At 34.5% G+C, this 16,017-nt stretch overlaps 1 protein-coding gene across 1 annotated transcript in view; it reads left to right on the top strand.

Annotated features, from left to right (window-relative positions):
• LOC145297772 (uncharacterized) overlaps window positions 1–16,017 on the top strand; it is a 482,067-nt gene that overhangs the window by 401,479 nt on the left and 64,571 nt on the right. Inside the window, exons 56-58 of the mRNA XM_080144017.1 lie at window positions 3,370–3,525; window positions 7,840–8,004; window positions 10,947–11,111. Coding sequence (XP_080000143.1) covers window positions 3,370–3,525; window positions 7,840–8,004; window positions 10,947–11,111 — 486 coding nt within the window. The remainder of the gene's footprint in view (window positions 1–3,369; window positions 3,526–7,839; window positions 8,005–10,946; window positions 11,112–16,017) is intronic.

The raw sequence follows: 16,017 nt of genomic DNA, 5'->3' as shown, positions 1-16,017 counted from the left end.
ATTTATTACGAAAATTTCAACCACTTGAAAGGGCCCTTTAACAGGCAATTCAATTATCAATCATCGCTGTGTATGTGTGTGGTTCATCTCTCAGCCCTGACAACCAGTTCACCACATGACATTTAAGAACTCAGTCAGTGACGTCTTGTTTTTGATATCAGTCAAGTCTCTTGTTCTATTTATAACAAAGGGATTTTTTAACTAGCGGGGATGCCTGGCGTTGCCCGAGTGTTTGGAGGCATACGTTGAGCAAAAAGTGGTAGTAGGCAGGCAGGCTCGAACCCATACTGTAAAGGAGAAAAAGAATGTGAAAAAAAAAAAGAAGAAGATAGTGAATTAAATGAGTTAGTAATTAACTTTTTCCTTGGTGGAGGATATTGCCGCAAAGACGAAATAAAAAAAAAAATTTTAAATAGAGAGAGACGTGGGATCGAACTCGAAATTGTAGAGTAATTAGTCTTCCTCACTAACCATTAGGCCAAAGAAGACAGCGAATTTAATGAGTTGGTAATTTAGTTAAGAATCAAAGGAGTCGAGGCAGAAATGAAAGTTGCTTTAAAACCTGGCCTGGGGCCAGTTAAGCTTTCCGCTTTCTGTCATGGTATTTATTTGCTCCCCCACGAAAGCAAATTAGACATAAGGCCGTTTTTAATGTGGGGGAAAACCAGCTCCCCCAAGAAAGGGTGCACTCTGGCAGTATCTAAAATAATAATTGTCTCAGTATGAAGGGTTTCCCCTACGTTGACCAAGGAATAATTACAGAACAGATACTATCTGGCTTGAAGGCCGGGAGTTGGCTGTGTATTTATTTGCTTCCCCACTGAGCAAATTAGGCACAAAGCCATTTTTTAATGTGGAGACATTAGAGAAATGGGGACCAGCTCCCCAGGGAGTAGGGGAGCTGGATAGTGACAATTGGTATGAAGGGTTTCCCTTACATTGACTAATAACTGATTGCCACAAGCAAACACTCGAAATGAGGGAATTTTTTAAAACTCAATAAAAAAAAAGATAGAGACGATGTCCGTTTGCAAATCTGAGATATTACGATCTAGGAAGTATAAGAAAATTTCTCTTGAAATCTGACGTCTTCATGTCTTCATGGCCATACAAAAACGCTCGTGCCCATTTTGCCTTTTATATCATAGATAACAATAATAATAATAAAAAGCAGATAGCCAAATCTTCCCCTGAGATCAGCTGACAGGACTATCTTCAGCAAAAAAAATGTCCGGCACACCTTTATAAAGGCCATTATTTTTTTTTTATCAAAACGTCAGCCAATTTTTTATTTCACAAATTCTCGGGGGGAAAAAGTGGCTTTAATAAGGCTCTCTCTTCATTATTAGATTAATGTTTTTGTTTATTGCCCAAAACAACTCCATCTTTATCAATCCTTTTTTTATGACCCCTACAAGTATTTAACACAGTTCAAACTTTTTGTTCTTTCCTGTTCTTTCTCTGCCTTTCTTTTTTTTTTTTTCCATTATCTGAATTCCAACGTTTGTATCCGTGGCATATCAACCCTTTTCATCTGTCAACAGTGTAACAATTTGAGCATTGAAAGATAGAGCAATAGTACACTAATGTAAATATCAGATTCAGATATACCGATACCACATCTCTCTTAGTAATAGACTAGCTGGACGCCTGGCGTTGCCCGGTCGTACAACATGCTTAAACATGATATTTTAATTTATGCAGATTGCATATGTATTATTATAGAACCAATCCTCTACTGAATATTATATATTACGAGGAATAATTTACCTGGTGGACTAATTTGCAAAAAATAAAATTAAAATTAAAAAAATAATAATGATAATGTTGTTCCTCAAATTTCGTCTATATTTGTTTACAATATCACGTCAGCTGATATTTGGGCTTGACAATCTTAAAAATAGTCTTTCTTCTCTTATAGATAAAAAAAAAAAAAAAGAAATTTTATTTTTTTTTACGGGGAAAAATTTTACATAATACTGACCAAGGTTGCACCAGTGTAATGTAAAATATTCCCCTGTAAAAATTATTCATTTTATCTATAAGAGAGGAAAGACTATTTAAGATCAGATTTTTTTCGATTTTCAATACTTATTGGACGAATTTCTGAACAAAACCTATCTAAGAAGACTGCCAGACATATAAATTACCTTTGTGTGAAATTTGCAAAAGATGGGTTCAACCTTTTCGGAACCTATGAGGAAGGAACTCACACACACAAAATGACTTTTATATAATAGTAGAGATAGATTCACATAAAAATTAAAGTTTCGAGATTCATTTTTGTTAAATTGAGAGAGGAGTTTGGTAGAGACTTTCTGCACACACACACAGACAAGGTTACTTTTATATATATATAATAATATATATAAATATATTTGTGTATGCTAGAACTTTTTCATCCTAAATGTAACGCAATGTAGAAAATATGCATAAATAGAACTGAGTGTTTTTTTTTTTACAAGGGTGTCACCACTGATCAAGGCCCAGAGGCCACTCGAGGATAAGGATTAATAGGTATACATTAGTCATTGTGATTTTAGCATAGTAAACAGTAGTTAAATGAAACCAATCATCCAATAAGAAACCATAAAAATGACAAATTAATTAATGAAAGTTCGTCTTTAAAAGGAATATGCAAATTAGTTAACTTTTATTTAATAGCTTGCATATCCATGACTGAGTATATTAAGAAGTTCGTTTTACTAATTTTTAAATAGAAAAGGTAGGTTTTTAATAGCAATGTAAGTGCGACAAAAAACTCAATTTTATATAGATAAAGATTAAAGCTTCTAAATTCTTCTTTTTTTTTTTTTTGTTGCTATTTTCCAATTTCAGAGACGTGTAAAGCTGGTTACGAATTCACCACAAACAGTTACTTATTGTCCAGTTTTTTGTTATGTTCCATTTATAAAGAAAAAAGCGTTAGATGTTATTATGTGTCGATAGTTAAGTAGTTCCTTTTTATTAACAAGGTTTCAACGACTGGGCAAGCTGATCTGAGTCTTTAACGTCTTTAAATTGTCAATTACAGAATATATAAAAGACTTTAAATCGAAAACATATTTGTTTTGTTATTGTTTGAAAACGATTCCAACTTGCAATGAAAAATACAAATAAATGAAATGCTGATGTAAAAACAAAAGCAAAAAGGATTTACAATTTTGTTCTTATTTGAATATTTTGAAAGGAAAAAAATGTCGATTAAAAAAAAGTTTTCATGGCTGTGTTTGTATTTACTTATGCATGCACAGAATTTTTAAAACCGGAAGCTGTAAACCGGATGGACGGTTTCAACGCCCAAGCAAGTCGATTTGAGTTTTATAATATAATAGATAAATTCATTTTTTTGTTATTTTCCAATTTCAGAGACGTGTGAAGCTGGTTATGAATTCACCACAAACTGCACCGCATGTCAGATTGGCTATTATCGTGAGGCTAACACCGCAAACACGTGTGTGAAATGCAGCAGTAACACAATCACTCCCAGCATTGGATCCACAAGTGAAAGTCAATGCAATATTAGTAAGTCACGAAAGCACGGCGATACACAAAAACACTTTTGAATGGCCATCTTTACTAAAACATTTTTCTTTCATATTTTCCTTTGTCGTCCTTTTATTTTGATCTCTTTACCTAGACTAACTCTGCCACAAGTAATTCCCCATTTTTGAATGAATCCAGATGTTTGTCTGTTGTACAGCGTTCACCCTAGGCGGGTTGAATTGGCTTCTTTTTTTTAAAAAAAACGGGTCACCACATATCAAGGCCTGGAGACCACTCAAGGATAAGGGTTAATGTGCATATGGTAGTCAAGAACTGGTGTGTCAACGTGATTATGCCGTATGTAAAACAGGTCAACTCATTCATTTGTATACAGACGAAGGGAAGTAACTCTAAGTTACTCATAAAACTTTTGTCAATGAAAAAATACATTCATCAATGCACAAAACTAGGGAGCTAACCCTTCACACAGTCGAAGAGAGACAACTCCTACAATTTTCACAGTATTAATTTTAGGTACTCTTGCATAATTTGACCCGAATTCTCGTGAATTCCCATCAAGCACGGATCGGGCGAGACCAGCAATCATCGGTGTCAGCCGAGCATCGTAACAGAAATAGACTAAGGAGAAAAACAAAACAAACCGGAAAAAAAAATAATGCAAATGCAAATAATCAAAAATAAAAAAAAAAACTATTTTGAAAAATGAAAAAAATGTTTATTTATTTTATTTTAGTATTTAATTTTTTTTTTTTTTTTTTTATTTATCAACAGAAAGTTTGTTTTTTTTTCTTCAAGAAAAGATTTTTTTAACCGTATAATTGTTAGGTGTAAGTACAATTTTTTTTTTGTTTTCTTTTTTTGTAACCGTATTTTTGTTCTTGTTTTTTTTTTTTTTTTTCAAGACTTTTGTTCAGTCAGGTTGTTTTTTGATGGGAAGCGGGGGGTCCAAAGAAATTAATTTTTTTTTTTTTTCAAAAAAATTGAAATTTTCTTTTTTTTTCGGTTGTTAATTGCTGGCGGAAAAAAATTTGAGATGAGGACATTTCCTTAGGAATCTTTTACTTTGGTCGACTGTCGACGGCAAAGATGGAGGAGATGGGGTAGAGGAAATATTTTTTAGGGTTGCCATTTCGAACACCCATGAATGATTTTTACTATTGTTGGAATCTCCAACTTGGATCACGCAAAAAACGATCCTGTGCGCAAGGATATCCATTGTCTGCACCGTCTATGTGTACATCTCCAGGAGAAACCATCCTTTAGACACAATCTTTTTTTAAGCAAACATTTGTGTTTACAATTGTTGCACTTCATTTTTGGGACAGCAATTTCTTCTCCTGACAATATAAGATTGTTTGCATCAATGTTTTCATTTCTTTTTCTAACATGCATAGATTTATTTTCTTGCCTGTCATTTTTCTGTTTGGCGAGTTTGAAAATATATTTGCTTCTCAGCTTTTTTTTTTTTTGGTTCAGTTGCTTTCTTCCAATTCGAATGTCGTCTGCTACTGTTTAGATAGCACTTTTTCATGGCTAATCAAACTCCCAGAAATTGAATTACAAAAAAATAAATAAATAATAAATAAGTAACTAATCAGAAAATAAAAAGTCACTCCCCCCCTTAATATCACCTTAAAAATAACTAAAAACATAACAGTAAAAAAAAAAAAAATTAAATAAATAAAATAAAAAGTCGAGTAAGCGTTTCAACATTTGAACAACGCTCATCTGACACTGATGATTGCAGGTCTCGCCCGATCCATGCTTGACGGAAATTCATGAGAATTTGAGTCAAATTATGCAAGAGTACCTAATTTTCAACACCATCACCCATGTCTGGGTAGAAGTTTTCAGTATTTTTACAATTTTATTCTAAGCATCGCTTGTACTGAAGATTTAACCTTTAATCTCCAGAATACTTTCACATAAACTCGACTGCTACTCAATACCATTATCCGTTGCACCACCAGTCCATGTTCCATCAGATTAGTGAAGATAATGCATCATTAAGGACATTCGGCGGACCTGAAGAATCTTGACCCCTCTCTATTTTTTATTTTCATCTTTTTTTTTCAATTTCTTCAGCAGATTATTATCGAATGGACACTAGTTTACCAGATTATCAAAAAAATGAAGAAAAAAAAAAGTCAACATCGAAATATTTGAAGGTATACCGAGTTTCTAATGCAACATTCTAGTAAAACGATCATCCATTTTAGAACAAATCAACGTTTTTTTAGGCCAAATTTCGCGAATTTCGCCTTTCTTTTTTTTTTTTTTAGCTTTTTTGGAGATTATTTTAAAAAGCGAAATGTCCAAAAACAAAGCTAAACTACTTAAAAAAGGCTAAATTTGTGAAATTTGACTTAAAACACTGAGTGGCTCTAAAATGGGTGATCGATTTATTAGAACGTTGTATTAGAAAATGAGCACTACATACAAATATTTGCATATTCACTTATTTTATTTCTTTTGAAAATCTGATAGACTAATGTCCATTCGATAGTAATCCAGTGAAAAAATGAAAAAAATAGATGAAAAAAAAAAAGAGGCGGGGGAGCAAGATTCTTCAATATACAGGGTGGGCCAAAACAAGGATCCTATCTTTAAATTTGAATAACTTCCACAAAATAAAAGTTAAACTCACCAAACTTTATGTGTGTGTAGACTGACCCTTCCGAGATTTTTTTGAAATAAACAAAACAAATTTTGGCCGAAAAACACTTCTTAAAACTTACATGAATTTATGAATTTTTAAAAATAGAACCCTTATTTTGGCCCACCCTGTATATCCATATATTCATTATTAAACAAAGTGGACAATTACTGTGGGGTTGGGGTGGGAGTGGGTCGCATATCTACCCTAAGCTGATGAAGTAGTAAGTTTCTAGGGAATATTAACTGCACGAGTAGCTCTTAGCTGCATACCATCTTTCTACTTAAGTGAATGTAAGCACAGTATTTGAAGACATGCAGAGAGACAGAAAAACTGTAAACAGAAGCCAAAGTGGATGAACCGATGAATGAAAAAAAGAAAACGAAGCTTTTTTCAAATCAACAACAACAAAACTTATTTAATGCGAGATGCGAAAGAGATGTTGTACACGCGAATTAAACAGTTTAATAGGAGGATTTGTTTATGAATTTGAATTGTGATTACTTGAGAAATGAAAATAAAAGAGAGAGAGAGAGAGAGTGAGAGATATTGTGTGTGTGTGTGTGTGTGTGTGTGTGTGTGTGTGTGTGTGTGTGTGTGTGTGTGTGTGTGTGTGTGTGTGTGTGACTAAATAGAAATCTAAATAAGGAGTATCGCTGGTGTTCGATAAAATACTCGAGCAAAAAATGATCGATGCCAAAAAACGATTCAATTGATCTAATGATATTTATTCTTTAAATTAAATTAATCTTTTTGAACTCGAGAATTTTTGACAATTTTTGAGGAAATTCAAACTTGCATCCTTTATCTGATCAATCGGGTATATTGTTCTCGTTCCATCAGCCATGCTCAAGCAGAAGTGTTAAGTAATTAAATTACATAATATAAGTGAAAAGAGGAAGTGTAGTGCATTGTGGGAAGTGGTTGAAAAGATAAAAATAAAAACATGGCAATCTTTGGAAAGGAAGGTTTTGAAAGAAAGAAAACAGAGTGAGAAACAGGGAAGAGAAAAAAAAAGCAAACTAAATGGAAATCTAAATAAGGAGTACCAGTGGCACTGGATAAAATACTCGTGTGAAAAAAAGATTGATGTCAAAACGAAATGAATGATAATATGCAGAGGTAGCAGTGAAAGTTTTAAACGTATGTGTATTTTTGTACTTATCAGCTAGATGTTTTTCTTTTCATAGCTGCACAGACACATGCACGCAAACACACACACACAAACACACACACATAGACGTGTATGCACGCACACGCAAACGCGTGCACACACACACACACACACACACGAAATATGGCTGGGGATACATTATTTAATAGTTGGACAAAGGAAAGCTAATGGTATGTCTATGTGCTTGTAACTAAGTTACAAAATTTCAAAATTCCTCCCTGTGATGACTGTGAGCGGTAGGAGGACTCCATATTTAGATGAAAAAAATAGGAACTATTTCCTCTAAAGATGGTTGTGATTGTGATGGTGTTGCTCTTAGGATGAAATAGGAGATTTTATTATAACGCATTAATGTGTCTAAAATGGAAAACGATTTTAAGTTTAGGAGGATTCACCAATCCTTGTACTTAGCATCTCATTTTTTTCTTCATTCGTCTTAATTTTTAACATTATCTGAAGAATTCTCTGTATGTATGCCTGATTTTTCTTCTTTTCCTTGTAGCTGCCTGCTTTGCTGGTACTTACCTAGACGAAACCAGCAATAGTTGCATCAAATGTGAAGTTGGCAAATATCAAGACGAGTCTAACCAAAAGTCTTGTAAAGCATGCCCAAGTGTAAATTACCGAACAGATGGAACCGGGTCAAAGGCCGCATCCGATTGTTACTGTAAGAAAACATATCAATACCAATTAATTTTCTGTTTTTTTTTTTTTTCTTTAAAGAAGTTATGCGACCTATCCCAGATAATATGTATATATACAGGATGTTCCAAAAGTCTTGAAAAAAATGTTCAAAGATATTCCATGTGAGCACGATTGGCCACATGACATACATCACGCCGAATGTGTCTCAGCATTGCGTTGTCAATGGTTGTGTTATTACGTGAAATAACTCTTTTATTTAGCTGTTTGTTTAACTCATTTTTGATCGGCCCTGTCGGTGGGGCATTAGAATACGCTGACTGCCCCCCTGCAGAGGGTAAAAGTCCCTTAATGGGGGTCCTGGATATGACCTTAAACTATATCCAGTGGTGAGGCCCCAGCTTGTGGGCTTTGGGGAGTGTGGAGCCACCCTTTAATTACCATTGCTCCCAGGTCCACTCTGACCCGGAATGGTAGTACCTGTTAGGGTCCCAACTATGGGTTAAATAGAAACCGACATGAAAACAACAAATATATTCTATTAAAAAAATTTTTCTTCAAAATCTTTGGATTCAGCATTAAATAACCCGAAAAGGGTTGATATGCCGTAAAACAAAAGATCAGGCCGTGACCGTGTAGTGTCCTAAATGTCTGTCTTAACAGCCGTGCTCATCTAGTCTCTGAGTGTGGATGCATGTGTGTCAGAACACATAGCAACGTATACATAATGACGTACGTGTCTTCTGCTGGGCCTCTGGGAGATTCTTCAGCCATCTGAACAAAGATGCTTCGAGACAGACCAAGACACTGTACGTTTTTATATATATTCTTTATTTCGTTTCATCAGCGCAGAACTAGAATGAATGACGGTCTTTGGCTTGTGGTTTCTCTGCATCCATTTGGAAACCATGGCTTCCTTATTTAACCCATCTTGTCTCTTGGACGTCTTGAAACAAACTCATTAAAATTAGCTCAGTTTATTCAAACCAGAACCTCAGACACGTTAGACTTGGTCTCCATTTGCATACTTTCCAGTGCAACTTGATCGGTCACCTAGTTTGATATCTGTCACAACATTACCCTTAAACCCTTTTTGTGCCTGCATGCTTGCTCAAATTTTATTGTTTCCCACAATTCAATTTATTCTTTACTCTACTAGATAGATAGACAAATAGATAGATAGATAAACTAATGACTGAATAAATGCTTTTTACCTGGGGTTTACATAACACTTGTAACAGATTCTGTTATTCATTCCATTCTCTGAGCATAAGAATCCATTTGCCATTAATTTACCGCTTATCTCGGCATTGTTTCCAGTCGTTCTGGTCTTCTCCTTGCCACTGGACTCAAACAGTGCCGATTCAGGAGAGATGTGGTTGAGGATTGCACAACCCTTGCCTCACAATTACACGCACTACTGCCCCTACAGAGGGTATCCTTTGTCTTTCGAAACTGAACGGAAGCATGAGGGAATTTACCATGCCATCTCACTATGGATTTTCTTTCTGGTTGCTGTTTTCTGAATTTTTTTTTGTGAAATGTACATTGAATAAGTGTCCATGATTCAGGTTTTTCAAATCCAGGCACACAAAATGCCTTTTCTGTTTGAGTGAACGTCATTACGGGATCTGAAAAGAAATAAAAAAAATTAATAGCTTTACAAAAAAATTAACGCGTTTTTAAAATGGCACCACTTCCATCTTACCACAATTCATAGTTAAGCAGATATGGGGACTTGAAATGCACCCAAGACTTTAGGAACACTCTGTATATATACACATGTTAAATGCCAATTGTTAGACTACATCTGCCATTATAATAATAAAGCTAATAACTACATTGGTTTTACAACAACTTCCTTATCCTGTTGATTCACCATGCAAACTTCAGCATTTACAAAAAACATATTTGCTTCAGTCTGATTTAAGACAAATTTTTATTAATAGCACAAAAAATGATACATTCAAAAACCAACTCAAAAATACTCAATATTAAAAACCCAGCAATCTATAATGAATAACATTATTATACATGAAACCAGTAACAACATGTTAACATCTTTACTGTTCATCCTGTGGCATTAATTTTAGTGTTTCGGAATTTAAAATGTGAAGGTCTCTTCTCACACTAGACAGTTGCTCCTGAAAATATTTGAGAAATATACCATCTACAGTCGAGAATATACCATCTATAATCAGGTAAATAAATATTTATTAAAAACTATTGAATTATTAATTTTTTTATCTGTTTACAATGACTGAATAATTCCTGCATTGACAAGTCTTCAAACACACCTTTTATATATATATATGAATAAAAATAAAATAAAAATACCAGCGATGGTTGACGTTATGTTGTTTTGAAAAAAGAAAAACCGAATGAATTTATAAAATGATCAACGTTTCGTCCCCATTGCAGAGGACATCTTCAGGATATTAAAAGGAAAAATGCAGAAGAAGATAACAATCATAGACCATACGTAAATGAAAAGGAAACAGTGTTAGAATCCTACCCATATCGGGAAGGAAACTATGTGTGCGTATGGGAAGATTGGGTTGTTTAATGTATATACACACACTTTTAAAAATATGTTATTTAAACTGGACTACTTCGTTTGGTCATATATGGAGAACATCACCAACATGACATCTCACAACAACAAATCGCCGTTTTAAAAATAAAGCTGTGGTGTTGTTTTCTTAGAGGCGACAATTTTATCGTTCCACCCTGTATTATGGGACGATATTTTTGTGGGGCAGTTTTTCAGCTATCAGCGAAACAAGATTTGGCAAGACATTTGTTACAGAGTTTTGAGTCCAGCTCAGCAGAGCAATATTTTTATTATTATAACAGGGATAAAACCTGGTCCACATTGTTTCAGAAGAGATCTGCGATTTGGTTTATGAATATATGCTATATTTTATTATTAATTTACATTTGTTTTTTGTTTGTTTTTTTGTCTAGTTTTCTGTGAATCTGGTTTTCAAGCTAACGACAATGTATGTGCGTCATGTCCAAAAGGAACTTACAGAAATAACAACGAAAGTCCCAAAGGAGACTGTAAACCTTGCCCAAGCACAAAGACAACACTCACAATCAATTCCACCTCAGATACTGATTGCAAAATACGTAAGTAATTTTACAAGTTTCTTCCAAGTGATTTATCAACTTTTCAATTTCAGAAATTCAACTGTAAATAAAGACGATGAACACAAGACACGGATTAAGCACGTATATTGTACACTATATAAATAATGTAAACTAGCAAGACCTGTCTGCCGGCGTTGCCCGAGCAGATATAAAATAATGCTAAGCAAAAAAATAAATAAATATTCTTATTGAACTGCTTTTTTTATTATTGATTTATTGTATATAAAGAATTATTTTGTGCTTACACGTACATGCTCACACCAAAAATGTTTTATTCATCTAGAACCTTGTTTTGTTTACATGTAAACTGTAAAAATTTAATTTATAAGGTTATTATAGTGTATTGACACAAAAAAAAATGCAACTCCTATTTTAGTCTCTGAAATTAGGGGAACTGTAATTCTATGTTTATAATGTGTTAAGTAATTTAAGAGATATTTGAGTGGCAAAAAAAGAAAGCATTGTCAATTATTGAAATTGTTGATCAAATATAAAGAGAACCAGTGAGTGATTTATAGATATAAGTAAAACACAAGAAAACGTCTGGGATTGCTCTATCGGCTTGAAACCTAAAGTACCATGTTGATCTGAATCTCTTATAAAACTATCGAGCCTTTTGTTAGACTTCTCTTACCAAATGAACCTCATTATATATGTATATATATATATATATTTTCTTTTTTTTTTACATAGGCATCACCAATTATCAAAGCCAAGAGCCTATTCGAGGATAAGGATTAAAGAGTATCAAGTAGAAATTAGACAATATAGTAATCACTAGTAATGGAGATTCGGTAAATTTGTTAACAAGTGGAACGGCTCATCAAGAACTTGTTTACGTTAGACTTGACAATGACCATATTGTAGTCAGCTGGAAAGCAGGAAAACGGATGACAATTCCACAGGCGTGCAGTTCTAAGAAAGAAGCTTTGTTCATGGAATCTACGTTTAGGTTTAGGCACAGATAAAGAGTGGGGGGAATTATCGATTGTGGTTTCAGATAGACGAGTGTTCCTTGTGAAAGTTTGGTGAGGGGAGACCATACATTGAAGCTCAGTTGAACACTTTCCATGAAAATAACGATACAGCAGAGACAAACTCGCAACATCTCTTCTGTGAGATAGAGGTTGCAGGGAAGAGAAAAGGACATCTCCTATGAGGCTACGAAATCTATTTTGAACTCTATCAAGGCAGGCCAAGTCCTTTCTATCAGCTCTTGCCCAGATGTGGCAACAGTACTCCATCCTTGGATTTACCTGACTCTTATATAGATAGAGAATTGCATCAGCAGTGAGATATCTACTGGATCGATAGAAGGATCCCACCATTTTTCCAGATTTGATCTATATAATTATAAAACTCAAATGACCTTGTAACGATGTATGTAACCCACTTTCTGGTTTATGACATCCGGTTGCGCATGTGCGCATAACCTGTGCACTAAAATATTAACATTATTATTTTGAAATTATTATTCAACATGGGAAGAGTAGGGTTTTAAATAATTTAAATGTAATACAGAAATGAACGATGTAAAAAAAAAATGCAGACAGTATTAACAATTGTTTATTTGGATAATTTAAACGCGAAAAAAAAAAAAAAAAAAGAACAATTGGGACGCTTATATATTAAAATTATTATTTCAAAATTATTATTTAAAATGGGAAGAGTGGGGTTTAAAATACCTTAAACGTAATACAGAAATGAACGGCGTAAAAAAAAAGCAGATATATCAAAATTTGAATTTAACTATAATAAGTATTATGGTATCTATTCAGTGCACATTTACCTATAAGTATGGCCAACCACTTATAATTCAGTAACTGTAATTTTTTTTTTTTTCAAAAATAATCAATTATAATAAACAGAACGACTCATAGAAATCTATGTATATTCTTTTTTCATTTTAATATACTTTCATAGAAATGTTTCTGTTATGTCAAAAAAAACTATTTTCTTTGCGTCACAAGTGTCATGCTCATGCATGAATTCCATAGCTAATATAACATACTGACCCAACGGGGCACGGGTAGTCTAGTAATATTAGTAATGAAATCAAAAGAATGTAGTGTTTACCTGATATACGCAATGGTAAACATAAATCTAATAAATATACCAGATATTATAATAATAATTTAATCCCAACCGAATAAAAAAGCTCAATATGCAATAGAGAAAGAAAATTAAAACTATAAGTTGAACTTTACAATCAAAATTTATTGTTCGACTGAATACTCCAAAAAACAATTTACAAAGTCCTTATTCCACAGAGTTTCAAAGAATGCTATCCTTGCTATTCTTCTCACCAGAGGGCAGAAAGAAAACAGCAAATTATATATATATTTTTTTTATTTTACACAGGAATCACCACTTATCAAGACCCAGAGGCCACTCGAGGATAAGGGTTAATGGGTATACATCAGTCAATGTGATTATGGCGTAGTAAACATAAGTAGTGAGAATTTTGTAAATTGGATTACTTAGGGGGACGATTCATCAAGAACTTGTTTACATTAGACTTGAAGACAGTCAGTTGGAAAGCAGGCAATTGGAAGAGAGTTCTATTGGTGTGCAGTTCTGAGAAACCAGCTTTGTTCGTGGAATCTACATTTAGGTCTAGGCACAAACAAAGAGTGTGGGAAATTATTGATAGTGGTTTTGGCTAGATGAGTGTTCTTCGTGAAAGTTTGGCAAGGGGGAGAGACGATAGATTGAAGCTCAGACGAGCACTTGCCATGAAAATAACAATAAAGCAGAGACAGGCTCGCAACGTCTCTTCTGTGGGAAAGAGGTTGCATGGAAGAGAAAAGGGCATCCCCCCACTAAGCTATGAAGTCTATTCTGTACTCCATCGCTGACCATAACTAGTTTTTATATAGGTAGAGAATTGCATCAGGAGTGAGATATTTACTGGAGCAGTAGAAGGATCCCACCATTTTTCTAGTGGTCTTGGCAATGGATTTGGTATACGTGTTCCATTTCAGGTCTGGAGTAAAGGTCAAACCTAGAAGCTTGTCAAGACATGAGGGCTCCCCAAGACGAGAGCTGTTCATTTCAATTGATGCCAGATTGGCATCAGAGCGTTGATGGTGTAGAGATAGAAGCTTGGTTTTAGATGCATTAAAATTAACCAGCCACCTCTTTCCCCATTGTACCACATGCTCAAGATTAGAGGAGAGAGACACACAGAGAACTTGGTTGTTTACGGTCTTAGATGTGCTACCATAGATTGTAGTGTCGTCAGCATAAGTGTCCATGAATGATGTAAGGATGTGACTTAGAAGATCATTAATGTAAAGCAGGAAGAGAGTTGGGCCCAGGATGGACCCCTGAGGGATTCCAACTAATTCTGAGTGCTTCTGATTTCTTCCCATTTATGAACCTATCAGAGAGAAACGATTTAATAATTGAGAAGACATTTCCAGCTATACCATAGCTGGAGATCTTGTGAAGTAGACCTTTATGCCATATTTTATCAAAGGTCTTTGATATGTCAAGAGCAATTGCCCTAGAGAGGAAGCCTCCATCAAGAGATTCGTTAATCCTATGAGATATAACTGTAAGCAGGTCTGCTGTAGATCTAGCAGAACGGAAACCATATTGCTCGTCACTAAGAAGGTTATTTTTGTTGAGATGATTGACTACTTCTCTATTTAACAAAGATTCCAGCAACTTACTCATGATGCACAGGAGACTTATTGGTCTGTACTGAGAGGGAGATGACAGATCACCTGAATTCTTAAATACAGGGCATACTGATGAGATTTTCTAAGATGTTGGGAAGCATTTCTCCTTAAGACAACACTTAAATAACTTTGTAAGTATGGGAGCAAGTTCTGGTTGAAGCTTTTTAAGCACTATAATTGGAATGCCGTCAGGGCCAGTTGCTTTGCAGCAATCAAAGTTTTTGATTAGCTTGGCAACATCACATACAGATATTTGTATGCCGTATAGCGTGTTTTCAAATGCACAAGGAAATACTGGGGTTTGGCAGCCTTGGTCATAAAGGGTAGAATTAGGTGCAAAGATCTTGGCAAAGAGTTTGGCTTTGTCTGATGCTGACGAGATTAGCACAGGTCCATTGATGATAGTTGGGATAGAGCACACACTTCTGTTCCGGATTCTGTTTGCTATTTGCCAAAACTGATGGGACTGAGCATAGAACTCTCTCACATTCTTTATTACTTTTTTTACAGTGGTTGCTAGCGGCCATGAAAGCAGCTTTAATCTCAGTACATCTATTATGTTGGAAGCAATGGAAAAAGTGATTTCTAGCAATGCTAGCATTTGCTGGTTAGGGCATTAAGTGAAACCGCATTTTATTATAGTGATAAATTGCCAAGAAAAAAACAAGTAAAAAAATGTTGGATATGTAAAAAAAATAAAAACAAATCGCATATAATATTTCGACTTGCATGAAAATTCTCTCAAAGTAATCCGAAAGGCAAAAATAATTCTTCAGAGAGAATGAAGTCTAAAATTAAGTCCAGTGTGATGTTAATAGTCCGGTTGGAAAGTTTTCAAAGTAGCTGAAATAATGGAAATTGTTTTTTTCGGACAGTGCAGTAGTTCAAAGAAAAGTTGATCTCCAGTCAAATGAGATCGAGAAATAAAAAGGACAGAAAAACAGCATGTCATTTTTCATCGCTGGCTTAATTAGAAATTAATTAGAAAACTCTTCTTCACCTCCAGGACTTATATAGATCAGCTACTCACTAAAAACTTTTTTTTATATCCAGGACTTATTAGCTACCCACGAAAACTTACTATGCTACTAGGAGCAAAGAGATGATCACTTTGTGGACAATTCAAATCTTGTTAGATTGTCTGAAGAAAATACTGTATGCCGATGATTTTATTGCCTGGGAAACAAATGGAAGATGCA

The sequence above is a fragment of the Euprymna scolopes genome, chromosome 18 (genome assembly GCF_053919585.1).
Source record: "Euprymna scolopes isolate OS-2025 chromosome 18, ASM5391958v1, whole genome shotgun sequence".
NCBI lineage: Eukaryota > Metazoa > Mollusca > Cephalopoda > Sepiida > Sepiolidae > Euprymna > Euprymna scolopes.
This window is presented reverse-complemented; position numbering and strand designations above follow the sequence as displayed.